Genomic DNA, 27,697 nt, shown 5'->3' on the forward strand with positions numbered 1-27,697 from the left:
ATTATTTATAAATATACTAATAACGTAACGATTCAAAAAAAAATTTATTTTAAATTTAAATATTAAAAAAATATAATGAAGACGCAGTTGTAAAGCTAGTAATAATACAATAATACAATTACAGCATCTTCGATCCCCTTCTTTTATAACTCCACTTCACTTTCTCACTCACCAGCATAAATCACACCTATCTTTATACTCACCTACCTATACACACAAACTACTTATACCTATAATTATTCTGTAAAAGCAGTAGCAATGTCAATTTTGAATCGACAATTGCGATTATCTTCGTATCTAATCAAGCGTTTACAGCACAACACGATCACTGCTAATGAAATCGCGGCCAGATCTTTTACGACGAGCGAGTGTCACAGGCCTACGATTGTGCATAAGCGTAGTATTGATATTCTTCATGATCCTTGGTTTAATAAGGTACTAGTGCTTTGATTTGTGCTTTCTGGTTTCGTGTTGTTTTCGATACTTAATTTCGATTGATTTTAAGTTATTGTTGTGTATGTTGTTGTGGTTATAGTATGTAGTTGTAGTGTAATCTCAATTAATTTTGGCGGTTAGGAAATGGCAGATACAGAGTAGTTGTTTTTAATACTTGATTTAGCTTAATTTTATGTTATTGTTGTGTATATGTTTGTGTGTGGTGGTTGTAGTATGTAGTTGTAGTGTTATCTCGACAAATTTATATTTCGCGGTTATGAAGACAGATATAGTGTAGTTGTTTTCGATCCTTAATTTTGATTGATTTTATGTTATTGTTGTGTGTATATGGTTGTAGTATGTATGTGTAGTGTAATATCCGATAAATTAATACTTTTCGCGGTTAGGAAATGATGGATATATTATTTTTTATAGAGGTTTTAATGTAGAGATTGCTGGCCCTGAGGTAACAACCCTGAGGTTAAAACAAATACAATACAAGTGGGGGTTATTTTTGTAAATACATGGGGGAGATTCAATTATTACAAAAATGACATCCAACATTTGTATGGAAAATTGTTATAACCTTAGGTAAGATACCTGAGGTCAACCTCAGACCCATTTTTCTCTTTAATGTAAATGTGATTTTATAGTAATTGGAGTATAAGTTGCTTTTAGCTTTGGTTGATATTTAGCAAAAAAAAACTTTGGTTAATTAATGATTTGAATAAGTTATCAAGTACTTTAGTTCTAAGGCTAATATTCTATTGATGTGGGTGTGTTTAGGTATGTATAAATTGATTAATACTGAATATATATGTAGTATAAGCTGTTTATATATTTGTATAGCCAACTTATTGAAGTGAGTATATAAGGGACAAAAGATATGTTTGTGTTTAACATATATATTTTGTGATTTATATACATATGAGTATTAGAATGTTCGACTATTGTTGTGGGAAACCACGTATAGTTATATATATTATTATATATTATTTATTTAATTATTATTAATTTGTCTACTATTCAGCGACTAGTACGACTATTCGACTAGTCGACAAGTTGGACCTCCATCGACTCGACTTGACTAATCGACGTGACAACCATGGGGTAATCGGAGTATAAGTTGCTTCTAATGTAAAGATAAATGATAAATAGGCTCTAAATTTTACTTTTCAAACTCGAAATGATGCAGCACATATGTTGTACATTAAAGTTTAAATAGTAAGAAGTGGAGTTTGTTAATCTATCTGCTACATGAATTTCAGTAATGGATCAGCACTTAGCAGACTAGTTTAATTTCATATACATGAACTCCTACAATTTTGATAGTAGTACTAGGTTTATTCCCTTTTGTATTATTATGAAGATTGACATCAAAAATCGTATTGTTCTAAAAATGGTTAATCTCAGAAGAGATGTATGTCATGTTTTTGATTGTTATTTTGTTAATTCTTGTGTAATTTATAAATGACAAGTGAATTGAATTTGACTTGTCTTGGACCGATCAAAACCATTCATATTAGATAGATGAAGTTGAAGAGCTGTTCGTATTTAACTTGGACCCTAATTTAAACCTGCGATCGATTCATGCTTTGATTAGATTGATACCAGTGTTGTTGTCATGGAGCTCGACTATTCAGTTTGAGAAAATCGACCAGAGAGATCGACTAGTTGGTAGACTAGTTGGTAGACTAGTGCAAAATCCAATCAAAATTTGAGATGAATAAAAATAAAACGAATTCTAAAAACCTACTCAACATCAGCAATGATTAACATGCAAATCTCAGTTTACATATCTTTCTTTGTGTGTGTTTATGTATGTATAAATTGATTAAAACTGAATATACATCTAGTATAATCTGTTTATAAATGGGTATAGTTAGCGCATATTTGTGTGTAAATGGAAGGAGAAAAAAGATAGGTGTGTAATTACTAATTACCATATCTGTTTTGTGATTGATGTACATTAGAGTATGGGATGTTGGACTTTTGTTGTGGGAAACCACGTATATAAGATATCTATTTTGTTTATTAATCATTATTAATTTGTCGAATAGTCAGCGACTGGTCGACAAGTTTGACCTCCATCGACTCGACTCGACTCGAATTATCGACGTGACAAACATGATTGATGCTCAAATCGAAAATTAATTTGATAAGAATAAGTCTACTAAACCACACACTGGCATTTGGTTCACATAGCTGTTAATAATTATGTATGTACAGGATCATGTTTAAATACGAACCATTTTAGACTACAATCTACAAACCAGGTTCAAACCAATTTGTCCTTGTAACTGAAGGGTTTAAACCATAGAGCTAAGATAGCCTTCCCTTGATGTTTTTTGCTTTTACAATGACTGTGAACCTATTAATGTTACCCGCATGTATGCTTACAATTTCTATAAAAGGTAATGACTGAGTTATTACAAGTTAATAACTTAGTTTCTATTACTTTGAGGGCAATGTCGGGAAATTTTGGCAAAGAGGGCTACAATTATAAATATGGGGCATGTTTTAAGGGACACTCTAATAAGGAAACTAGGTCATCTAATATGGAATGGAAGGAGTATATGTCTTCTTTAGAAGTTTAAATGTTTCTAGGAATTTTGTTTCAAATATAATTTAAATAATGCTTTAATTGAAAAGTTGGTATTGTTCATTTAATAATTAGGACACAAATTATAGTAATTATTGTTGCTACTATAATCTATATTTTTATTCTGATTCTTATTACCTTTAAATCATAGTACCCTACTATCCTTAGTGATATTATTAAGGACTGATGAAATTTGCACTCGTTTTTTTGCAAATATTTTTAAGGGCAAGGGATGATTGGTGGTGGAGAAGGGATAGGGAGGATCTAAAACTTATTTCATTTTTAGGTTGTAGAAGGTGATAATAACGTGAGATTTCCTTTGCTTATAATGTGCTATATAGCAACAGTCTGTCATGGTTGAGTAAAGCTATCTCTACTTTATAATTTCAAGTTTAACTGTTGCTTGTGTTGCTGAGAATAATAATTTAATATTCGATTGTCTTGATTGCTCGCCTATTGAAGTTCTGAAGTTGACTTTTTAGCAATCTTTTATAATAGGGAACAGCATTCTCCATGACTGAGCGAGACCGACTTGATCTTCGTGGGCTCCTGCCTCCAAATGTTATGTCAAATGAACAGCAAATTGAACGTTTCAGTAAATATCTGAACTCCCTTAATTTTTAAATGTATATTTTTTTCAGAACAATGTTATGAATAACTTTTGATGCGTCAAATTTGATTATGCCCTAAATGATTGAAACTCGATTTTTGGATATTTTTTAATATATGGTGGATGAGTCTCTCCATTGTTCCTTGTTATTGGAAGGATGCCCTAAAGTAACTACTTCGTAGTGTAGTAACAACTTAATATAACCCTATATATTAATATTAAAAACTTCAACAAGTATATTTATGCAGACATACAGAGAATTACAGGGATATTTAGATGTTTTGATAGAAAACCACCTCAAAAGAAGAGGAATATAAAGAAAATATTCAGATTGAGGAATACAAGAAGCTCTTATAGGGGTACAAATATTTAAAATTTCTTTGAAGGTCTGTGTGCATGATATGATACATACACCTCCCCATAATCCAACAGTGACCTTCTGTTACCTCTGGTTATAAAAAAAATTCATTACTAGAGTGCGTATATGTGCATCACTAAGGAAATGCATATGCTATAGGATATACCACAAATAGTGCAATACACATAGGCTCTAACAATCATGAAGAAATGCCAACAAATAAAATGAACACAATTATATAGTACCTAATGGTTACGGAAAACGCATATTAACCTTTCTCTTGAAAAACAGTGGCGGATCTTAAGAGGCTCGAGGTGAATGCGAGGGATGGACCATCAGATCCATATGCTTTGGCCAAGTGGCGGATACTTAACCGCCTGCATGACAGAAATGAGACGATGTACTACAAGGTGAGTAGGTATATTTAATTTTGTTATGTTTGTCTACTTCCTTGTTAAAGGATTCCTGTCTTAATTAAATAACAACTTCCCTGATAAAGTAAATTACATTAGCATCATCAATTTCTTAAACCATGCTTATATACTAAACCTTTTATGTCATTATTTTTAGCTGATTTTTGCAATTAATTCAGCAGCTATATTTAGAAAGACAGTCATTATATGTCTTCCTTCATGGGAGATTTCTAGATCCTATTCCATCTCCACTTGTGGAGATTTCTAGTGCGTTCACACATGGATATACAATGTTTGTCGAGAACCAACTTGTCTAGCCATGTCCCAAGTAAAGATGCCAGAGCTTCCTAGAGACTCTCTTGTCATCTGAGTTCCAGAAGACTTCAAACTACTGCACCATGTTCCATCATTTTCTAGCAGCATCTCCTATTCTCTGGTGTCTTTCAAAGTGACCCGGGTTATTCTAACACACTGTATTCCAGACCATTTTTGAATCTAACTGCAGAACGTTATTAACCTTTCTTAACCGCTATGAAATGTTAGGCTCCATATTGACACAGTATCACAGCTCGAATTTGGATGGTTACAACACTTGGCTAGTTGGCTGTTCAGCTACAGAGGCACTTCTCCAAAAGGAAACAAATCACCACTGCCTATTCACTATTAGTCTATTACTGTACTTAAGACGTTTGATATGTGAATTAGTGCCTCCACTTCTTCTCTGACCTTTGGGCACAAAGCTATTGAATGATATGGAGAAAGTGCGTGCAGTTGTTTTTGTAATCATCATCAGTGTTATTATAAGCTGCAGTTAATTAGTAATTTGTAGCAGTAGCTTTGAGCGCAGACCCACATACGCATGTCTGCAACTTTTAGCATGTCTAAGTGGAAAGGTGGAATTTTGGGAAAGAATAGGTGTTTTAGTTGCTTTTTACCTCATATTATCTTTCATTATTACTTGAATCAAGTATTGCTTTCGAGGCATGTTACATTACTCATGAGTACAGGTTCTGTTTGTGTATTTATTGCTTATATCAATGTAGTAATTTTATTGAATCACACCTGGCTTCATTTTAAGAAAGAACTTCATTATCAGAAGTAGTTCAGCCATTTTTATGTTCTATTGAACCGTGCTGATGTCCCATTATTTTGGCAGGTGCTGATTGCCAATATTGAAGAATATGCACCTATAGTTTACACTCCAACAGTTGGCCTTGTTTGCCAGAACTATAGTGGTTTGTTTAGAAGGCCCAGGGGGATGTACTTTAGCGCTGCGGATCGTGGAGAAATGATGTCAATGGTTTACAATTGGCCTGCTGATCAGGTTATTTCTTGCAATTTTTTCTCCATATCTGTATGTCTGTAGTAACTTGTATTATATTCATGGTTGCCACGTCGATGAGTCGAGGCGAGTTGACGGACATCCCGCTAGTCGAATAGTCGACAAAAAAATAATATGTAATTAAAAATTAAAAATACAATATACACACACAACAATATGTATATATATATTGTGTATTTTAGATTTTTAAGTTCTAAGTTCCAACTCCTTTCACAATGTTTTATTTGACATTCTAAGGAATTAAGAATCCGACACTCGGAGAGAATGATGAAAATGCTAGAAGAGTTGACAAATAACAACAAAGGAAAGTACTTGCAATCATGTGAAATATGTAACAATTGATCAATAACAATTGTGTGATACAACTGTGATGTGATGTGGTAGTGTAGCATGCAACAAAATTTATGCAGACATTCAGCTAGTCGACATGTTGAGTCGACATCCTATCACCGTTTAGTCACGACTACTCGACCGACATGACAACCATGATTATATTTTAAATTTTTCTCTATTTCCGGTTTTCTTTTACTTTAAAAAATTTAACCAATATACATGTGCCTCTTTCTATGTAATACATGTGATGTCTAAGTTTTGAGTTTTCTAATTGTTTCATCTTGACATTACTCATTTGTCAATTTAACTAAGTCTTTTTTAAAATTATGTTAATATAGGTTGATATGATCGTGGTAACTGATGGAAGCAGAATATTGGGTCTTGGTGATCTTGGAGTTCAGGGAATTGGTATTTCAGTAGGCAAGCTAGATTTGTATGTTGCAGCTGCTGGGATAAATCCTCAAAGAGTATGTTCTTGTTTAATGCTTGAGTACTTCATTCTCTGAAGTAGATAACATGCGTGATTGTGATCTTCATACGTTAATCTTTGTATTAAGGTATATTACTTATAATGTTATAGAAAAATATCTATCTATCTATCTTTCTATCTAGATTATCAAATTTAAACAGAGAAATGGACCTAACTGTCACTATTTCAGTTAAAAATGCCCAAAATGTCACTTTTGAGAATTATGGCCCAAAATGTCACTTTAAGACGGGGTATCGTGTAGCGTTTTGGAAATAGGACAAAACGCTACACGAAGTAGCGTTAAGACCCTTTGTATTTTTTTAAGATGTACAGCCCACGCTACTTCAAGTAGCGTTCTTGTCTTGTTTTTTTTATCTTTTAAGCTTTATTTGTGTGTTGTTTTGGGGTCGAAAACACTACTTAATGTTACGTTTTCAACAATCATTTTTAATTAATATTTTTAAATTTAATGATGTACCATATTTTAACAATTTTTTAATATTTTAGGGTTCACCAATCCCCTCTTGGGTTTTAGAAGTATTAAAAAAATTAATAAAACGTACACCGATTTAGGGTTTAGGATTTAGAGTTTAGAGTTTGAGCCTAAACCCTAATTTAATCTAGGGTTTAGGGCCTAAGAAACCAAAAACGTAAACTTTAAATTAACTAATTTTAAAATTTAAGGGTATAATTTAATTTAATAATTATAACATTTTAGTTTTCCAATCCCCTTTTGGGTTTTAGAAATAATTTAAATATTTTTTTATTAATTTAGGATTAAACAATTTTTTATTTGGATTTAAAAAATTTTATTTTAAAAAAAATAATTTGTGTAAAATGCTGGATGAAGTAGTGTTTTGGGGCCAAAACACTACATGTGCCAAAACACTACATCATGTAGCGTTTTGGCTACTAAATATTAAAAAAAAAGTTGAGACCACACTAACGCAATCCAGCTTGTGGCCTTGAAATCTTAAAAAAAAAGAATACAAAACGCTATATCGTGTAGCGTTTTGAGTTGTTTTCCAAACGCTGCACGATGTAACGTCTTAGAGTGACATTTTGGGACATAATTATTTTTTACTCTAAAATGACAATTAGGGCCATCATCCATATAAATAACCCTTAAAATAAAAACTAGAAACTAATCCAAGTACACACACACTCAAATATAAATATATATATATACACTATACTTACTATTATAAGTAGAACACCCTATATTTGATAGTTGTTGGTTGGTTGTTTGTTATGGTAAGTAAATAACATCCATTGGATCTTAGCTCAGATCGATGTGAACCGTTGGATGTAAGAGTAAATAATAATTTATATTAATATTTAATCTACTCTCGTAGATTTAGGGTTCGAATCTCGCCAACAACATATTATAGTCAGAAATTTAAATTCTTTATTTTCTAAACCATTTCTAGATATAGTAAACATTTATATTCTTTATTTTTCAAACTATTTGTAGAGGTTCAAGGTTTGAGTCCCGTAAACAACCTATCATATTTAGAATTTATACTATACTATACTATTATAAGCAAAACACCCTCTATCTGGTAGTTGGTTGGTTGGTACGGTACAATAAAAAACAATTGTCAAATCTTAGCTCGGATAGATGAGAACCGTTGGATGTATTAATAACTAATATTTTATATTAATATTTAATATACCTTTGTTAGATTCAGGGTCGAATCTTGCTAACAACATATTATAGTCTGCTACGAGTGCACAAAGAAAGACTGCAGGACTGTTGACTTGTACTCGAAAGAGGTTCAAGGGGAAAAAAGGTAGTGAAGAATAAAAGGAGGGTAAAAGAGTCATTGTAAGGGGAGGGGGTATTTAAGTGAGGAGAAACGTGAGTTAGGTAAGCTTTTTTTTAATGATATTTTGGGTTTAGCCGGGTGGAGAGAGGCAGCCTCTCGAATAGCTGTTCATCTATGTATTCATAAGCTAATCGAAGTTCCAGACTTGCTCTATTTATGTTAAATTAATTGAGTGCTCTTTATTCAGTCAAATATAAACAAATTTGTGAGTCTCTAGCAAAGTGGTATCAGAGCCTTTTCTCCGATCATGGGGCCGCCATCTCACACAGAACGGTTGGACAAGTTAACGGAATAGCTAGAACTCACACAGAAGTCTATAAGAGAAACAATGGCAGAAGAAGTGACGACGGCGGTTAAGGTGGCTGTAGCCGCGATGCAACAAAGCCTCATCAATCGGTTGGCCGCAAGTGTGGAGGAGATCTCAAAGCAGCAGGAGGATAAATTGGCAACCGCAATTTCTCGATTAGAAGGGCGGATTAACAGATCGCGTGAGGCAAACGAAACCCTAATTTCAACCATGAGGGATGACCGGTTGAGGTTTCAATCGGATATTCGATCTACTCTCAACGGCCCCAAAATATTGAAATCAAAGCAGTCAGACACTACTCTCCAACAGTCATTGGTGGATTTGGGAATTGCCGAAGGAAGCTCGAGTGGCGGGAAAATGGGGGGAAACCCTAATTTGGGCGTTGGAGGCTATGCTGCTGTCGGGTCGGGTGCTGCCGGGTCGGGTGGAGGTCCTGGATATGGAGTCGGGTCGGGTGGAGGACCCGGGTATGGATTCGGGTCGGGTGGCGGACCCGGGTGGGGAGACGGACCCATGGGTGGATTCGGGCCGGGTGATGGAAATGGACCAGGATTCGCGGGTCAAAACCGAAACTTTTGGCGTCATAAGAAGCTTGACCTTCCCTTATTTGATGGTAATAACCCGGACGGGTGGAACTTACGAGCCGAGCGTTTTTTCAATTTCTATGGTCTATCGGAGGAAAAGGTTGAAGACACGGTAGTGGCCCTTGAAGGACAGGCATTGCTCTGGTTCCAATGGGAGCATCGTCGTCAACCTATTGACCGCTGGGAACAGCTCAAAAACTGCTGCGACGGCAATTTCGAGCTCAGTCTGCTAGTACATTACATGAGCAATGGCTGGCCCATCGTCAAAGTGGCAATGTGACAGATTACAAGTTGAAATTTATTGAGTTGCTCGCACCGTTGGATAATATTTCTGAGGAGTTGTCATTGGGCCAATTCCTGAATGGGTTAAGGGAGGATATAAGATCGGAAGTCAGAATGTTAGGGCCGCTGACCGTTGATCACGCCATGGAACTTGACATATATGGTTGAGGACAATCACAGACTGGGAAAGCTGAAGGGAGATGGCAAGGGATATTCTACTACAGCCAACAAATCAAACTATTCCGTAAGTCAATCTCCCATGTCTCCTCGTTCGAATTTTGGTTATTCTGTACCATCCCCTAAGTCGTATACAGGATATTCGGGGTCTGCCGTGTCTACTGGTAGTAGTTCGGTTCATAGCACCAGACCAGTGGGAGATGTGCGTCGTTTGAGTGAACGAGAACTTCAGGAAAAGAGGTTAAAAGGGCTGTGCTTCAAATGTGATGGCAAATGGAGCATTGGCCACAAGTGTCAGAGAAAAGAGTTGAGTGTCCTTCTCACTCACGAAGAGAGTTCGGAGGAAGATGACAACACTGTTGAGGGAGAAGGGGAACATGAGGAAGAAATTCATCCGGAGATTTCATTAAATTTTGTAGTAGGCATCACGAGTCCGAAAACTTTCAAATTACGTGGTGAAATCAATGGGAAATCTGTGGTGGTTATGGTGGACCCTGGGGCCACCCATAATTTTATATCAACACGGGTGATACACGACTTGGGTGTAAATTTCAGTCCAGCTAAACAATTTGGGGTCTCTCTTTGCACGGGTGAAACAGTGGAAGGGCAAGGGGAGTGTAAATCCGTCGTACTATAGCTACAGGGACTCACCATCATTGAAGATTATCTCCCTATTGAGCTGGGTAATTCAGATATAATATTGGGTTTATAGTGGTTAGAAAAGCGGGGCACCATGTCCGCAAACTGGAAAGCACAGAAAATCAGATTCAAGTGGGAGAGGAGATTGTGACTCTAACGGGAGACCCATCCCTGGGCAGAACAGGAATTTCTCTCAAAGCAATGCTAAAAACTTTAAGAAAAGAGAGGGTTGGATATTTGGAGTTTAATCATTTGGGGGCCACGATGGGTGCAAGTCAGCAACACCTTGAGGGGCAAGCCCCGTCTTTCTTATCGTCTCACATCGAAGAATATCAAGATGTATTTAAAATGCCACATGGCCTACCTCCTAAACGCATTCAAGATCAAGGAATCGTGTTACACGAGGGTACTGATCCCATTAATGTACGGCCCTATCGGTATTCACATGTGCAGAAAAACGAGATTGAGCAGCTCATTCATGACTTACTAAAGGCGGGAATCATCCAACTATCACACAACCCTTATTCAAGTCCCGTCCTATTAGTCAAGAAAAAAGACGGTTCTTAGAGATTTTGCATCGACTACCGGGCCCTCAACAAAGCGACAATTCCAAATAAATTTCCGATTCCCGTGATTGATGAGTTACTTGACGAGTTGCATGGTGCAAAGATTTTCACCAAGTTAGACCTCAAGTCGGGTTACCACCAAATTCGAGTGCGAAAGGAGGATATTCCGAAAATTGCCTTTCGTACTCACGAAGGCCATTATGAGTTTCTCGTCATGCCGTTTGGGCTATCTAATGCCCCGACAACATTTCAAGCCATTATGAACGAAGTGTTTCGACCTTGCGTAAGTTTGTCCTCGTATTTTTCGACGACATTCTTGTCTATAGCTCAAATGTGGATCAACACATTCAACAAGTCAATACTGTTTTGAGCACCCTCAAGGAACACAAATTATTTGCGAACAAGGGCAAGTGTGCATTCGGTCAGGCTCAAGTTGCTTATTTGGGCCATCTGATCTCCGCCCAAGGAGTAGAAGTGGATCCAATGAAGATTCAGTCTATAATTGAGTGGCCTACGCTTACATCCCTAAAGGCTTTACGTGGGTTTCTCGGCCTCTCGGGGTATTATCGCAAGTTCATTCAGGACTATGCACACATTGCCGCCCCTTTTACGGAACAACTGAAAAAGGACAGCTTTCGCTGGTCACATGAAGCCACTCAGTCTTTCACCACCCTGAAGGAAGCCCTGATCTGCCCCAGTCTTAAAAATGCCTAATTTCTCTCTTCCATTTACGATTGAAACAGATGCCTCCGGTTACGGGTTGGGGGTTGTTCTTCTTCAGGAAGAGCACCTAATAGCCTTCTATAGTAAGATACTGGGATAACGAGCTAGAATGAAGTCTATTTATGAAAAGGAGTTGATGGCGATTGTGTTCTCGGTTCAGAAATGGCGGCATTACTTAGTTGGGAATCCGTTTATCATCAAAACGGATCAGCAAAGCCTTAAATATCTGCTTGAGCAAAGGGAGGTTGGAATGGAGTACCAACGTTGGTTTAGTAAACTAATGGGCTACCATTTCAAAATCCTATATAAACCCGGCATTACAAACAAGGCAGCGGATGCTCTATCTCGAGTTTTTGGCGAGGAAATTCAGTTGGTGTAAACTGGCAGCAAATTCTGACCGCCTTAGAAGGTGATGATCATTTAAAAAAACACAAGGCTGATTTGTTGATGGAACGCGTACAAGTGAAAGGATACACTTTGGAACAAGGTGTGGTCAAGTATAAAGGACGGACTGTGTTTTCCCCAAATTTCGAACTGGTCAGTAAATTGTTGATCGAGTATCACTCATCTCCACTTGGGGGACACTCTGGTGAGTTCAAAACATACCAGAGAATTGCCGGGGAATGGTTTGGCCAGGGATGAGAAAGGCTATTGCGACATTTATACGTGAGTGCTCCACTTGCCAGCAACAGAAGACCTCTTCACTGACCCCAGCTGGGCTTATACAGCCACTGCCCATTCCTAATAAGATTTGGGAGGACAAATCGCTAGACTTTGTGGAGGGTCTACCCAAATCCCAGGGACTTGACACTATATTGGTGGTTGTCGATCGGCTTTCTAAATACGCACATTTCTTAGCCCTTGCTCATCCGTTTACAGCACCATCAATAGCCAAATTGTTCATTCAAGAAATTGTGAGGCTTCATGGTTTTCCCTTCACTATAGTGTCGGACAGGGACAAGGTGTTTATGAGCTTATTTTGGAAGGAATTATTTCGTCTCCAAGGAACAACACTTCACCGCAGCACAACCTACCACTCTCAATCGGATGGCCAAACCGAGGTTGTCAACAAGACTCTAGAGAGCTATCTGCGTTGTTTTATTCAAGGCAAACCCAAGAGTTGGGCCTCATGGTTACCATGGGCAGAATTCTGGTATAACACGTCAACTCATGCCGCCACGAAACTCTCCTTTTGAAGTCGTGTATGGGAGACCTCCCCCCTCTGTGGTCCGGTTCTCAGATGACGCTACAGCAATGGCCTCGCTAGAAGAACAACTATTAGAACGGGATGCTATACTCGATGAATTAAAAGCCAATTTAATGAAGGCCCAGCAACGAATGAGGTATTATGAAGCTGCACACAGGAGAGAGGTGGAATTTCAGGAGGGTGACCTTGTGTACTTGAAGTTGCAGCCCTACGGGCAACATTCTTTAGCTTACAGACCTAATGATAAACTGGCTCCTCGTTTCGTTTCTATGGACCTTTTCCGGTCACCCAGAAAATAGGGCAAGTGGCGTACAAACCGAAGCTGCCTTCTACCTCTAAGATTCATGACGTGTTTCATGTTTCACAATTAAAAAAAGCCGTAGGTCCAGCCTCAGGGGTAGCTCACATCCCACCACAAATCTCCCAAGAGCTATACGAGAGTCACTTTTGGAGCTAAGGACACAGAAGCAGGGTGCCGATTCTGTCATGGAAGTACTCATCAAGTGGCAGGACCTACCTATATGGGAAGCAACCTGGGAGGAGTTTGATGCTTTTAATGGTCGATTTCCTCAATTTCACCTTGAGGACAAGGTGGCTCTTTGGGCCAGGGGTAATGCTACGACTGCACAAAGAAAGACTGCAGGACTGTTGACTTATACTCAAAAGAGGTTCAAGGGCAAAAAAGGTAGTGAAGAATAAAAGGAGGGTAAAAGAGTCATTGTAAGGGGAGGGGGTATTTAAGTGAGGAGAAACGTGAGTTTGGTATGCTTTTTTTATATTATTTTGGGTTTAGCCGGGTGGAGAGAGGCAGCTTCTCGAATAGCTTCTCGAATAGCTGTTCATCTGTGTATTCGTAAGCTAATCGGAGTTCCAGACTTGCTCTATTTATGTTAAATTAATTGAGTGCTCTTTATTCAGTCAAATATAAACAAATTTGTGAGTCTCTAGCATAGTCAAGCATTTATATTCTTTATTTTCTAAACTATTTCTAGATATAGTTAAACATTATATTCTTTATTTTTGAACTATTTCTAGAGGTTCAAGGTTTGAATCCCATCAACAACATATTATATGTAGAATTTATATTATCTATTTTCAACCTACAACAACATACTAGTATCATGACTGGAAATGCATAAAACGTATATATAATTATAACTTATTATCTTCAATAATATATTTCCTAAATATTGAAAAAATACATATTAAAAGTCATTCATGTTTAACGTCTTCAGTGCATCGCACGGGTTATAAGTTAGTATATATATATGTGTGTGTATTCATTGTGTCTTCTTTGTCTATATCCTCGAAAATTTATAGTAATAATAGTTGTTGAGCTTCTTCTAGCTCTCTAGTCTGATTGTTCAACTTTGAATTGTAAAACATTAATGCAATAGCATCTTCTTGCATAGCATTAAAGTATTTAGGCTAATGTGTGTATACAATATTTCTGCAAATAGTTGTCCGTTGGCGTAATTCCACTATTCTTTCACTTTGAACCCTCTTTTACGTGTAAATAATTAGCCATGGTATTTGGTGAGTTTTGTCCGTTATAGTCTCTGTTAATTTTGGTCATTTGTATTTGCAAATATCTTTAGGTATCCTAATTGGGCGAAAACTCATTTCCCGAACCTGCCTTGCATATATGATTATTGCCCCCGGCCCCGCTCTGCATACACACGAGGATCTTCTTGCTCCCATCCTCTCCCACATGGATTGTGTAACACATTGCCCATTTTTCAACATGTATGCTCATTTGCTTTTAGGAACTATTTTTAGCGATAAGGTAGGGCGTAGTGACTACTCAGATAAAAGCTTTGTAGGAAGCATGTTGTTAAACAAGGTCGGCTCATTCTCGATATCTACAGGACATTTTGATTGTTAATGGGAATGTGAATGGGGGAATGAGAACAGAGGGAATAGTATTTGAGGAAATTATAATGATTTGGACTCCTATTGGGTGTGTCACAAATGAGTTACCCGCAAATAATATTCCATATCAATCCATTGAACTGTATATCCCAAGTACTGGACACCAACTCATAGTAAATGGCAATAGCATTCTGGTTCCTATTAACCACAATGAAATACCATAAACCAAAAGGCCTCGTAATACTCATAAGATTTTTAAATTTTGTAAATAAAAGAAACTTGTCATAGAATTCTCAATGTACTATCTTAATAAATAATCATCACATACTACAAAATATATTGCAGGGAAGCTTAACCCTTTTACCCTTTTACCTGCATGGAATATTTGATTCTTTAGCCTTTATCCCTTTTACCCTTGTAATTAAGTTATTCTTATAGATATCTTTTGGTCAATATTTTAATGGCAGGTACTTCCTGTAATGATTGACGTGGGTACTAACAATGAGAAGCTTCTTAAAGATCCTTTATGTAAGGATTGGTGTTTGCTTACAATGTATAATTTCCGTAAAATCATGATTTTGCTTCTTCTTTTTCTCCTTTATCACAGTTACATATACAGATAAGTTGACTGACGTGCATGAAAGTGACGAATTTGAAAAAAATTAAAAGTCTGAAGGTTATGGAGTTAAATTTGAGAACGGAGAAATATTTGTTGTTAAAAATAGCTTCTGTTGTTTAAAGGTGTGAACTCGTAACTGTAGAAATAGTTTGTGTGACCTCTTGGTGCTAATTAACTTCAGAGAAAAAGCCTCCAGGCTTTTGCTAGGACCCCTTATTAATTAGTGCAACTGTTGTGGTGAGTGGTGACCAATTGGGATATGAATTTAGGCAATATGTACCTTGTAGTTATTTGACATTAATAATTTGTTTGTCATGGAATAATTATCTTCTAGATAAAAACTATCACTTGGTTAGTCTTGTTACCAGTACAACATTTTGATATGAAAGAAAGTCTTGTACCATATATCTTGTCAGGGGGTAGAAGATTCTTCCAGTTTCATAATCCTTGCTTTTATACTTGTTTTTGTGGAAGTTAATTGGAGATTAATGGTGCTTAATTAATATTATTAGCGAAGCTGAATCAGACTATATCTAAATTTGGTTCTGGGGCTGCTAAATCTGAGGTGCAATACTTTTAGAATATTGATGCCAATTAATGAGGTAATAAAACTATTGGAATTCTGATCAAAGTAACAGAAAAACTGGATTTTTTCAGTATTAATTAATATCTTAAAGTCGGTAATAAAACTATTGGAATTCTGATCAAAGTAACAGAAAAACTGGATTTTTTCAGTATTAATTAATATCTTAAAGTCCAGAATTTTTTTATTAAACCTACAATTCTAGGTCCAAGAACCTGCTTGTATTTTCTTTTTGCAATCTTTCATTTTATGCTCATAGACAGAAGAACTTACATTGTGGTCTTCCTATACATGTCATCGCTCCTCTCATATTACAACACTCTACTACTCTTGGTAGTTCAGATGTTGTTGACCTTTGCAATGAATCTGTGCCTGTATCAAAGCTAATTGCCTGGTAATCGTTTTTCTGTCTAGATCTGGGACTGCAAGAACACCGTCTTGAGGGGAAAGAGTATATTGAAGTTATCGATGAATTCATGGAGGCTGTATTCACTCGCTGGCCTCACGTAATTGTGCAGGTTGATATTTGATGTTCAGACTTACTGTCTTGCATCATTAGATGGTGTCATATTATGAATCGTGAAAAATGTGTATATTCCCTTATATTCTTTAATCCATGTAAAATTTGTGGGTTTATATCATGGCACATTTTTCACTAATTAATTAATTAGTAGGTGTTAGTCATGACTGTGATTAGTCAGAAGGGTTAAATTAAAATGTCCTGTAACACAAGTAAATTCTCACCCAAATATTGTTCCCCAAACATGGCTGTTACTCTGTAAATCTGATTTTTTTAAGAAAAAGAATAGGGCAAGAAAAGAGTGAACTGGAAGGTATGTTCATCTAAACTTTTGTGAAGTGCAAGTAATCAATATAATCTATCTCTGTACAAAAAATTTACCCTTTCTTTATTTTGTAAATACCATAATGACTTGATTTTATGCAGTTCGAAGATTTTCAGAGCAAGTGGGCCTTCAAACTATTGCAGCGTTACAGAGACACCTACAGAATGTTTAATGATGATGTCCAGGTAAATCATTATCTGTTCTAGTATGTTCTGACTTCCGACCTTTACGTATGTTCTGTAGCTTAAGGGTGATTAATTTATTCTAGTTATCTGATTCTGCGATGCCACTTGAATGGGTGACTCAGAAGATAGGTATCACCATGCCCTTAACAATTGAATTCTGATGTAATGAAAAAATTATTTTGTGTTTAGAATTGGTCTGACATTTTGGGGTGCTCTTGCTCTCCTGTTGGACTAAGTATGGCAATGGAAGAAAAGCTCACCCTGTGCTTTTTGTTCCGTGGTTTCTTGATTTGCTTTGAAGTGTATAGATGTACTTCTATACTTATTCTAGTGACGGCTGTAACATATCCCAGCATGGATGTTAATGGATTGACCTTGCATTCTTAAGAAATATTTTGTGTTTCCTTTATGATATCAATTTATTGTTGTCAATTAGTTCTCTTTTGTGATCTTAGCGAACCTAATATTAGCTTGCAATATAGGGAACAGCCGGAGTTGCCATTGCTGGTCTATTAGGAGCTGTAAGAGCACAAGGGAAGGCAATGATCGACTTCCCTAAGCAAAAAATTGTTGTTGCTGGTGCTGGAAGGTTGACCCTTGTCTTTGTTTAAGTCTACTTTCTTTGTAATTGCTATTTTACATAGAGAAAGATGTGGTTTTGCTGCACTGGTGTTTGTTACATTTGCTGCACTGGTGTTTGTTACATTTGATACTAGGATTACATTTAACTTGTAATTGGTTTTAGGCAGTATGACTTGATATAAAAAAAAACCTGCTTGCTAAAATGAACACATATAAATGTATTATTAGGATCGCTGTTATGAAAAATCTTGGGACTCTGTAGAAAACTAGGAATCATGAATCATGCTCCTCGGGTTGACCTTAGGAAAGATACACGAGGTTAGGAAATTTTGAAGTCAAATATGCTCCTCGGGTTGACCTTAGGAAAGATACACGAGGTTAGGAAATTTTGAAGTCAAATATGCTCCTCGGGTTGACCTTAGGAAAGATACACGAGGTTAGGAAATTTTGAAGTCAAATATGCAGGAATATATTTGTAAAGTCAAACATTTTTCTGTATTTTTAATTTACAAAGAAGCCCCTGCATATTTGTATTGTATATCAATATAACCTCAGTTATGTTCCTGAGGTCACCTTCAGCCTTCAGGTAATAGATTTTTTCTGTGAATATTGTGCATCTCAGAATCATTTTACTTTACTGAGTACTGATTTGAGACTCTCGTTATTAATGCTAGAAGTTAATGTGCATCTTTAGTGTATTAGAATGAGTCCAGTTTCCATGACAACTTATTGCACTATCTAGTATGCTTACCATGTTTAATTTTGGCTGCCTACAGTGCAGGAATTGGTGTTCTTAATGCTGCTAGGAAGACAATGGCAAGGATGTTAGGGAATAATGAGCTTGCTTTCGAGGGTGCCCGCAGCCAATTTTGGGTAGTTGATGCCAAGGTGAGTGATGTCATTATGCTCCAAACCTTTTTGACTTTTTTTTAACACCTCATGTTTTTTCGACTGACTAAGATCATTAATTTTATAAGAAAGATCCATTTATCTTTTTGATTTAAAAAATTTTAGTAGCATGAATAAAGTTTTTCAGCAAAATTAAGATAATAATTGCATTGCATGCTTAAGGAGTTACGACTCGAAAATGTCTTAACGTTAAAGCAAGTGTTGCTTAAGAAAAACTTGTATATATTGACTTAGAATGTGTAGAAGTTCGTAATGCCTTTTATCAACATAGTTATGTCGGTAGTTGGATTTTCCTGTTGAACTATTTCGTAGACTAGATTTATGAAGGACGAAGGGAAGACCCACTTGCACTTCATTGTGTTAGCAATCAAAAAGTTAAAGCATGGTAGGCTACATGACTACCTTTTTTTGTCTGCAGTGGTTTCATGCTTTTGTTTCCCAGATGTTTTGGTTTATTAATATACCTTGATCGTAATATAGGCGAGTCCATGATAGTGTGCTGCTGAATTTTTTTAAGCTCTACATTTTTTCACCTTATAAATGCGTTAGTCATACGGATTACATTATAGAGTACTTTTGCTGACCTTATGGATGTTTGTTACCATGTTCCCTATCATGTGTTATATCATTTAAAATTCTAATTACTGCATAAAAGTGCTATAGTTTAACTTTAATTTTGAAACTATCAGTAAATGCATTTATGTTTAGATGCTTGAACACTATTTTGTGTCAATTAGGCAAGCAGCAAATGTTGATGTATTTAGACTAACAATCCCTATCTATTAAATATAGCTCTGATTTTTATTTTTATTTTTGAATATATTAAGCATGGCTAGGAACAATAATTTTAGATTTTATTGGTTTTATATCTTTTTAGAAAGTTGGTGGACGTCCTTATTAGTTTAGGGGTTTTTACGGAACGACCTTGACTTGTCACACTTCTAAAACTATAGTTTTATGTGTGTTGGGTGAAAAGTTAACTGAATTATCACTTCATGTGTCCTGTTAATATTATTGTCGTTAAGGGTTAAATTCTTATGCGATCAAATTAGCTATATGTATTTAATATTTCAAGTCTACTCCTCTATTTTCTATACTGTTTCATGCTTTCTTTTTCTCAGTTCAAGAATTCATTGCATAGAAGGTTACATGCACTATACCCTATCATTTTGTCCGTGTTTGCATGTTGAGCAATCTACTCTCATGAGAAGTCTCATTATATCCATTATCACAACACCTTTTATTGCAAAAGTCATGAGCAGGAAATCTATTTTCATAGTATTCCTCTGACACATATTTATTATTGATATTAGTGTATTGCTAACTGAGACACAATTTAAAACAAAAATTTAGGATTTCCAATCAATAAACCCTGTTGTGAACATCTCCTAAACCTTAATAAGGTTAAAACTACGGTAGAACCTCGATAAATGAATGTTCGATAAATGAATAAACTAGTCTAATGAATAAATTTCTTCGGTCCCAACTTGGTCCAATGGGCTTAACGAATAATTTCGCTTAATGCATTAACGAATAAATACAAATGAAGTCTTTATAGGCCCTATGTAAATATAAATGAATAATCATTATATTTCAAATAATATATTTTTATTTATATAATATATCATGAATACATTTCATTCAATGACTAATTTTCAAACACATTAATAAGTCATATTTTTTCGAAAAATGCCTCCAAAGTTGATTGTTTCTTTCCTCCCCCAAAATGCATCTGATCCTTGATTTTGTGTAAAGCATGCACCACTTCTGGAATATTTTGATCATGTTGCAGCATGTAGTTTTTTATAGTGACAATAGCTTGAAAAACTTCTCTTGAGGATACTTGTGGTATAGTGATGCTATCATCGGGTTCGGGATCATTTGCCTCATCATTTAGTACAGTTTCAATGATTTCTTCGTCCGTAGGAGAATCCATAACCGCATTATTCTCTTCAGGATAGTTCAGAAGATGTTCAACATTCATCACATTTCTATAGTTCAATTTAGAAAGGAGTTTAGTTAAATCTTGGATATATACAAAATGATATAATTACAAAAAAAAGTCTAAAAATATCATCTAAATGAATTATTATTCATTTATCGATAAATAAATATTATATTCATTAATCGATAAATAAATAATCTCGCCAAATGAATATTTTTTTTTGGTCCCAAAGGTATTCATTTATCGAGGTTCTACTGTATAGCCTAATTAAAATGATCATGTTCTAAAAATCATTGGAACAGTTTTTAATTTTTTTTTAAATAGTACCTGAGATAATACTGGGCCCCTAATGATCAGTGGAGTTCATATTTGAGTTCTTTTTGAATAGTGAAATTAAATTCCTTTTCCCATAATCAGATAATATTTTTTGCCTCTAAATTAAAATGGGTTGGAAGGTTAACGTGTCTCATTGGTCTCATTACAAACCAAAGTGCTTAGATCCCTAATCTTTCTAATTAAATCCAACTTATATGCATTTAAATATCACCATTATCCTGTAGTAGGTCTTAGGAAAATGAAAATCTGCGGATAAAGGAAACTGAGTGAGAGATTCGTGTTGCTAAAACTTGATTGGGTATGTAACTACTCTGGAGAATGGAACTAGCAAGTTTGCAGAAATCCATAGGTCTTGAAACATCTATCTTTACAATTTTGGTATTTGGATTTTGAATAATTTTTAATGATTTGCGGAAACTTTTTTTGTCCCTCTTTATTGAAATTTTTTATACCTTTTCAGCTGGAGGGTACTTAGATGTTCTTCTTGAGGGAATTGAAATTTGGATGGGTTTCTTGAACCAAGATTTGTATTTATCATGGACATATACAGTCCAAGCTAAACTATGATTTATGACTTTAGGGTTTAATCACAGAGGAGCGAGAAGATATTGACCCTGATGCGCAACCGTTTGCCAGGAAGACGAAAGAAATTGGTCGCCAGGGATTGAGGGAAGGAGCAAGTCTTGCAGAAGTGGTGGGTATAGAATCTTTAAGAATTTGGTTGCAACTTATTCTGTTATATCATCCTGTATTAACAGCCACTTGTTTAAGTTGTTATATTTCTGCAGTTGATGTAGAGTATGCTTAGTTGAGCTGACATGCTCTTTGTAACTGGTTGTTATTTAATTATATACTCGGTTCTTCATTAGTAAACAAATCATGTGCCCAGATAACTAGCTATGGCTTTGGTAAGGAAATCTACTGTCAACATTGGCGTCAGTGTCACTGTGTGGCTAGTGGAACCTTGGTTCAACCAGGCTGATATAGCGAGTATAATTGAACCTCTAGAAGCAGTTACGGTACCACAACTCCCCATGAAAAAGACTGTCCTGGAGGAAACTTACTTTTGAGCTCTAATTGTTTATTTATTTTGTGCATTTCTATGTTGGGTTTTCTGTATAAAAGTGGACAGCGAAGGCTCGTGAAGTAGAAGTATCATGATTATTGTTTTTGATGTCTTTGCGTAAGTTTGTTAAACTTGATCAACATAACTGCAATGTATTACCACTATGGAAGTCAGATTGAGTTTTAGCGAATAGAGGTTGGAGAAAAGTTTTTCACTGACAAGCGCCTTGACCTATATGTGGTATACTGCGGTATTCTTTCGATATGTTACGTTCGAATATTTGACAGATTCTTGTTTGAATAAGATTAAAATCAGGAATTTCTGCTTTCTTTATTGACACCTCATTACCTACATAACTCTTTTACTTGTATGTATTCATAGCTCTGTGTTATATATTCTCTAATCGTGTATTACTTTTATACTTTATTTACAAATCTTAGAATACATGTGTATATTCTGTAATTACTTGTTGGTTGAAATTTCAGATATTTGTACTAACAAAGCTTAATTAAATTCTTTATGTAATAGGTGCGTGAAGTAAAGCCTGATGTACTTCTTGGGTTGTCTGCAGTGGGTGGATTATTTTCTAAAGAGGTATAATGCTGCTTATTAATTTTCAATTTTTTACCTTTATTTGAATAGGTCACCAATGCGTATAAATGTTCGCTCGTATAATGGCCAAGCATGGAGTCCAAGTAAGAGAAACCCCCGTTTATATTAGTAATATGTGCTAACATAAGCTCAGCAATCCTCTACATTTTACAACAACCTACCTTGCTCAATTGCAATCAGGAAATCCTCTTTTGATTTTCAAGAAGCGCGAATACAACAATAGTAGAAAGGAGTTTAGGATTAGTTGAATACACGCGCTGTCAGTAGCTCTGAACTTATTTGGGAAATGAACTGCTGTAAAGTAACAAACAGATCTGACCGATAAGATGGGAACAGGTTTTTGACTCCCAAAAAGAGAACCCTGAAGGTACCTCTTCTTGTCAATTCATCTGGTTCCTTACTTTTTCTAAGGCCCCATCGTAAAAAACAGTAGCCTGCATAGAAACCTTGTATGCTAGGACTTTCATGATGAAAGCAGTGAGTAAACATCCTTGTCGTATACAGCCCAACATAATCCATTATTTCTTTTCAAACAGTTTGGTCTTTCCAGTGAATTACCAAAAAGAAGTACGTAACAAATAGAGTCTTATAATACCCGAGGTAAGGAAAGCAGCTAACTGACTTGGCGAAGAAAAGAAATTGTGATACACTTCTTATTTAGCTATACAAGCACCATCTTGCTTCGATATGTTTGCATTTCTTTTCATAAGGTTGTTCTGTATGCTTACTTATTCCACTTCCCACTAGCCCTCTACTAAACTCATGTCTCCAAATATAGGTTTTGGAGGCCCTTAAAAATTCAACTTCGACAAGACCTGCAATCTTTGCGATGTCAAACCCTACAAAAAATGGTAACTTGAAGTTCAATGAATCAAAGAAGTAATTAAGAGATCAGCTAAGAGTGTTTATTTAATTCTTTTTTCATGTAAACATTTGTGCAGCTGAGTGCACTCCGGAGGATGCATTCAATATTGTAGGTGACAACATTCTATTTGCAAGTGGAAGCCCATTTGCAAATGTGGATCTTGGTATGTTTTCTTACTCTAGTCTACATGCATATTATACATTTCCCGTGGTAGATTACTAGTATAGTGTTATATTAAATTCATATAGAGTTTTAAGTACGTACTTACCTAATTTAGATGTGATAGATTGGATATGAATACATGAATGGTGTTTTTATAATTACAAAATATGTTTTTGTCAAATTTCGTGCACGTATTTTGAAGCATAATTTAATTTGAAATTAATAAAATAATTTATTATATATTAGCAATGCATTTCATATACTATAAAAGTTAAATTAAATGAGCGTGATGCAATATTTCGTAATCCTTGTGGGTTTTATTCTCGCTGAGCATAAGAATTATTGCAATGGATATAACCTTTATTCAAAAATATTAATATAAAAATTTATTGTATATATCACTTATCAAAATTTTCGTTATAAATGTTCATAATATCAAGTAAAATTTTAATCGACATAAGCATTTTAATATTTATAAATACAAGCAAATTTTTATTTAAATGGGTTCAATTTGATGTTTATCCAATATATAATCATAATCATAATATTTTTAAAAAAATTATATTACATAAATATTTTAAATTATAGCCATAATTACTCCAATTCGTCACTTTCGGCCGGTGTACCCGTGTCGACCTGGAATACGTACCCGATCCGCCATTCAAAAATCCGACCCGTCGTCCTGTCGTTGCAAAAATTACACGTGATATTTTGGATCTTTACCTCTAATGATATCACATAAAAAGAGTGAGGAAGATTATGGTAGAGAAAGAAGGCTCTAAAGAGGATGAAGAATTGAAGAAGAGATGAAAAGAAAATGAAGAAAAGCAATGAGTGTGTATGTATATTGCATCTGTATATATTAAGTGAATAGTAATTGATGGATGGTTGGATGTAGACAGTTGTACGTCTAGATTCATTTGTTAGATGAGAAAGGTGTCTTTCACAGCAATTATGTTACATTTTATATTACTACTAATGTTCATTCTTTAAATGTTGACTTACAGTACTAAAGAATTAAGTTCTGTCCCACCGCTTACTTTTAAAATTATTAGTATGAATTTTACCAAAGAGTAATAATATTAAAAATAATATAAATTAATTAAATATGATTTATTTCTATAATATAAAAATGATAAATATAATTTAAATTATGCCGTGTCCCCGTACCAGTGTCTAAAATTCGGACGGTGTCCCGGTGTCCCGGTGTCCTATATTTTCGGAGATGCCGAGTTTGTCACTCGGATATGTGTCGTGTCCGACACTCTGTACCCGAGTACGAGCAACTTAGATTATAGCCATTACTATTAACTACAAAAATATGAAATAAATTAAAATGTATCTCTGTTAACAAAAATTGAAGAGTGATAAAAGAATTAAAAATGGAGATTAGAGAAGATTAGTGGAGGGATGAAAAATGAGGAGGAAAGAGAATTAGTGAAGTGATGAAAAATGAGGAGAGATAGTGGAGTGAGGAGGGAAATAGTATAGAAATAAATATTTAAATATGAGATTAAATGACAAAATGACATATAAGCTTCATGTTGTCATCAAATATATAATAGTATGACCAGTGTTGGTAAGGCCCCTGATTAATTAGATTAATACTTAAACTAATTTGACCAATTCGGTCTTTAAAATTCGATTAATCTCTATGAATTATTTTTGAATGGTACGTTTTATTATAAAGAATGTTAATATATTTTAGAAAATTAAATTAAATTTGAATTTTTTTCAGATTAATCGGACCGATTAGTTCTGGTTCTTGATTTTTACAACCATGACAAATGACACATACGCATAGATGATATCAGCTGTCTTTTATTTTGGTATAAGGTAGACTAGTGAATTTTATGGTTCGGAATCCACATCTCAAAGCTCACAAAATGTCACTACTTTTCATCTCGTGTTTCATGCTAGTCACGTAGCGCAGCACCACAACACTGGTCAGAAACACAGCTCCTATGAGTTGGAACGATCACACAAGAACATTGTTCGAATATAATTAAAAGACTGACTAGAAAAAGTTGTTACCCCTGCATGGTACATTGTATCGATATGTAGATACAATTAGATGGGCATGCTGGGTTTATATTTCCTTTTCTCTTGGCCCATCAACTGGGCTGAATGGACATTTATATTCAAATGACCTGGTTAAATTTTTTGTGCAACACACATCTACTACTTTACTTTAAAGTGCTAGCTAGAACTTCATTTTTATGCAGTATTGAGAAAAATGTGAGGTGTTCAAGTCCTGTATTCAATTTTATGGTTATACCTATTCTAACTCTCACTTCTACTTGCACAGGAAATGGTCACATAGGCTACTGCAATCAGGGAAATAACATGTACCTCTTTCCTGGGTTAGTTAAAATCCTTCGCTTACAAAAAAGAACAAAAAAGAACCAATGTAAGCGTATGATTTCCTTTACTGTAATATTTTACACGTCTGACTCTGCAGGATTGGACTTGGTACTCTTCTATCTGGAGCTAGGGTTGTTTCAGATGGCATGTTACAGGCTGCAGCTGAGTGGTAATGCTCTTCTCTCTGTCCACACCTGAACGAGAACGAGCAGTGTTTGTGATTATACTATTTGTGACTTTTTAACCAAGAGAGTAATAAGCGCCTGGCGGTTCACACAGATAAAATGATTACAACCCGTGATTTAGTTAAGCAAGTGTGCATCCTTGGGTGCATGATTGGTTGGATTGTTTAACTAAACAAGCATGACCTTCGATATAATTGAAAATGTGCGATCATATTGTCCCTTTAAATGGGTGTTTGTAAACTTCAAAGTAGGCTGCAAGTCCTCCATATAAATTTCTGGTCCTTGAATGGTAGTTATAAGTTTGCATCTGGTACAGGCGTAACATTTGGATTCAACAGATAAGAATTGGTGAAGTCAACATTTTCCCAAGAGTTATTATATATAAATCTTGTATGCCAACAAAGTGGGCACATAGGTCATACCAAGACATTACACATTAATTTGTTACGTTGGATTAATGACAAAATTCAAAACACCTTGTATAATGGTTAGGCTATACCTATATTTTTTAGGTCCATAGTACTACTTACAGCTTGTGTAGAAATTCTGCAATAATGAAACAGGGCGGTAGGTCTCCTACGCCATTGCTATAAATGTTTCTTGCTGACGTTCTTTCAAAATTACAGCCTAGCTGCATATATGACGGAAGAAGAGGTGCTCAAAGGGATTATATTCCCTTCAATATCTAGGTAAATATTGTTTTCTTGGCTGTTCAAAGGCTTGTAAAGTGCTTCTTGATCATGTTCATACTTCATTTGTGCAGCATACGTGACATAACAAAAAAGGTAGCTGCTGCTGTGATTAAGGAAGCTGTTGAAGAAGATCTAGCAGAAGGATATCGTGATATGGACGCTCGAGAGCTTGGTAAACTGAACAAGGTACGTGTGCTTGACCCTTTTTACATTTCAAGAAATGCCTGTGTAAATACTCTTGGGATTAAGTAGATGACAAATAGTTGGCCCGACTACGAGAGTGAATGAAGTGGAATGACTTCTGTTCAAGAATTCTTTCTGATTAGGCAGTTATCGTCATTGTTGTCTATTAATATTTCCTGCAAACTTTTGTGAATCTCTTTACAGACTTCCATTAGATGACCAACTCTATTCTTGTAGGTAAAAGGCCAAAACGCAAATATTGAAGACGATTGCTTGGCACCTTAAATAAGCTGTCCATTTCCATTAAAATTTATTTTACACTGATATATACTTGTTTGCAGGAGGAACTTGCTGCTTATGTGAAAAATAACATGTGGAACCCGGATTATCCAACATTAGTTTATAGGCAGGAATGAGTCATAATCATCAACTAACACATGTAAGCCTGAAAAATGGAACCTGAAGACTCAATTAGCGAAGACTCGTGCAAAGGTAATAGCTGAATGATGGGAAGGTGACTCTACATGTTTGATGTTTGCGATCATAAGTGTAGTACGTGATCTCAGTTACCACACTATATTCATTATGCAGTTGTAAGTCTTGCAGCTCAGTTTCAGTTCCATTTTTGTAATAATTAAACTACAATTTTGTGTGATATATGTACAATGCACACAAAATATATTTACGAGAATGGTGTAAAGGTCATAGGTGTAGCTTGTATTATTTTTGTGGTTTTGGTCATGTAGAATTTTAGTAATAATAATGTAACATTTTTATAAGGTCGTAATTTGAGTTGTGCAGTCTCGAGCCGGATTA

The 27,697-nt window shown here is 35.5% G+C and overlaps 2 protein-coding genes across 2 annotated transcripts; both read left to right on the forward strand.

Moving 5' to 3' along the window:
* The first annotated feature begins 139 nt into the window (after positions 1–139).
* Positions 140–27,668, forward strand: LOC141689475 (NAD-dependent malic enzyme, mitochondrial). The gene is made up of 19 exons (XM_074493774.1): positions 140–435; positions 3,536–3,632; positions 4,297–4,415; positions 5,575–5,742; positions 6,432–6,560; positions 15,216–15,276; positions 16,365–16,468; positions 16,897–16,980; positions 17,463–17,569; positions 18,339–18,450; positions 21,333–21,446; positions 22,347–22,412; positions 23,209–23,281; positions 23,372–23,458; positions 25,766–25,820; positions 25,919–25,990; positions 26,633–26,695; positions 26,770–26,884; positions 27,223–27,668. Exons 1-19 carry the CDS (start codon positions 259–261, stop codon positions 27,295–27,297), a joined length of 1,878 nt encoding a protein of 625 aa, XP_074349875.1. The 5' UTR covers positions 140–258; the 3' UTR covers positions 27,298–27,668.
* On the forward strand, positions 8,412–14,619 carry LOC141689476 (uncharacterized). Its single transcript, XM_074493775.1, has 2 exons — positions 8,412–13,561; positions 14,475–14,619. Exon 1 carries the CDS (start codon positions 8,720–8,722, stop codon positions 9,560–9,562), a length of 843 nt encoding a protein of 280 aa, XP_074349876.1. The 5' UTR covers positions 8,412–8,719; the 3' UTR covers positions 9,563–13,561; positions 14,475–14,619.
* Positions 27,669–27,697: the final 29 nt, after the last annotated feature.

The sequence above is a fragment of the Apium graveolens genome, chromosome 10 (genome assembly GCF_009905375.1).
Source record: "Apium graveolens cultivar Ventura chromosome 10, ASM990537v1, whole genome shotgun sequence".
NCBI classification, from domain to species: domain Eukaryota; kingdom Viridiplantae; phylum Streptophyta; class Magnoliopsida; order Apiales; family Apiaceae; genus Apium; species Apium graveolens.

Coding starts and splice junctions, on each gene's coding strand:
- LOC141689475 (XM_074493774.1), top strand. CDS start 259: ATGTCAATTTTGAATCGACAATTGCGATTATCTTCGTATCTAATCAAG. Junction 6,561..15,215: donor CTGGGATAAATCCTCAAAGA/GTATGTTCTTGT, acceptor TTTTAATGGCAG/GTACTTCCTGTAATGATTGA. Junction 25,991..26,632: donor TTACAGGCTGCAGCTGAGTG/GTAATGCTCTTC, acceptor TCAAAATTACAG/CCTAGCTGCATATATGACGG.
- LOC141689476 (XM_074493775.1), top strand. CDS start 8,720: ATGGCAGAAGAAGTGACGACGGCGGTTAAGGTGGCTGTAGCCGCGATG.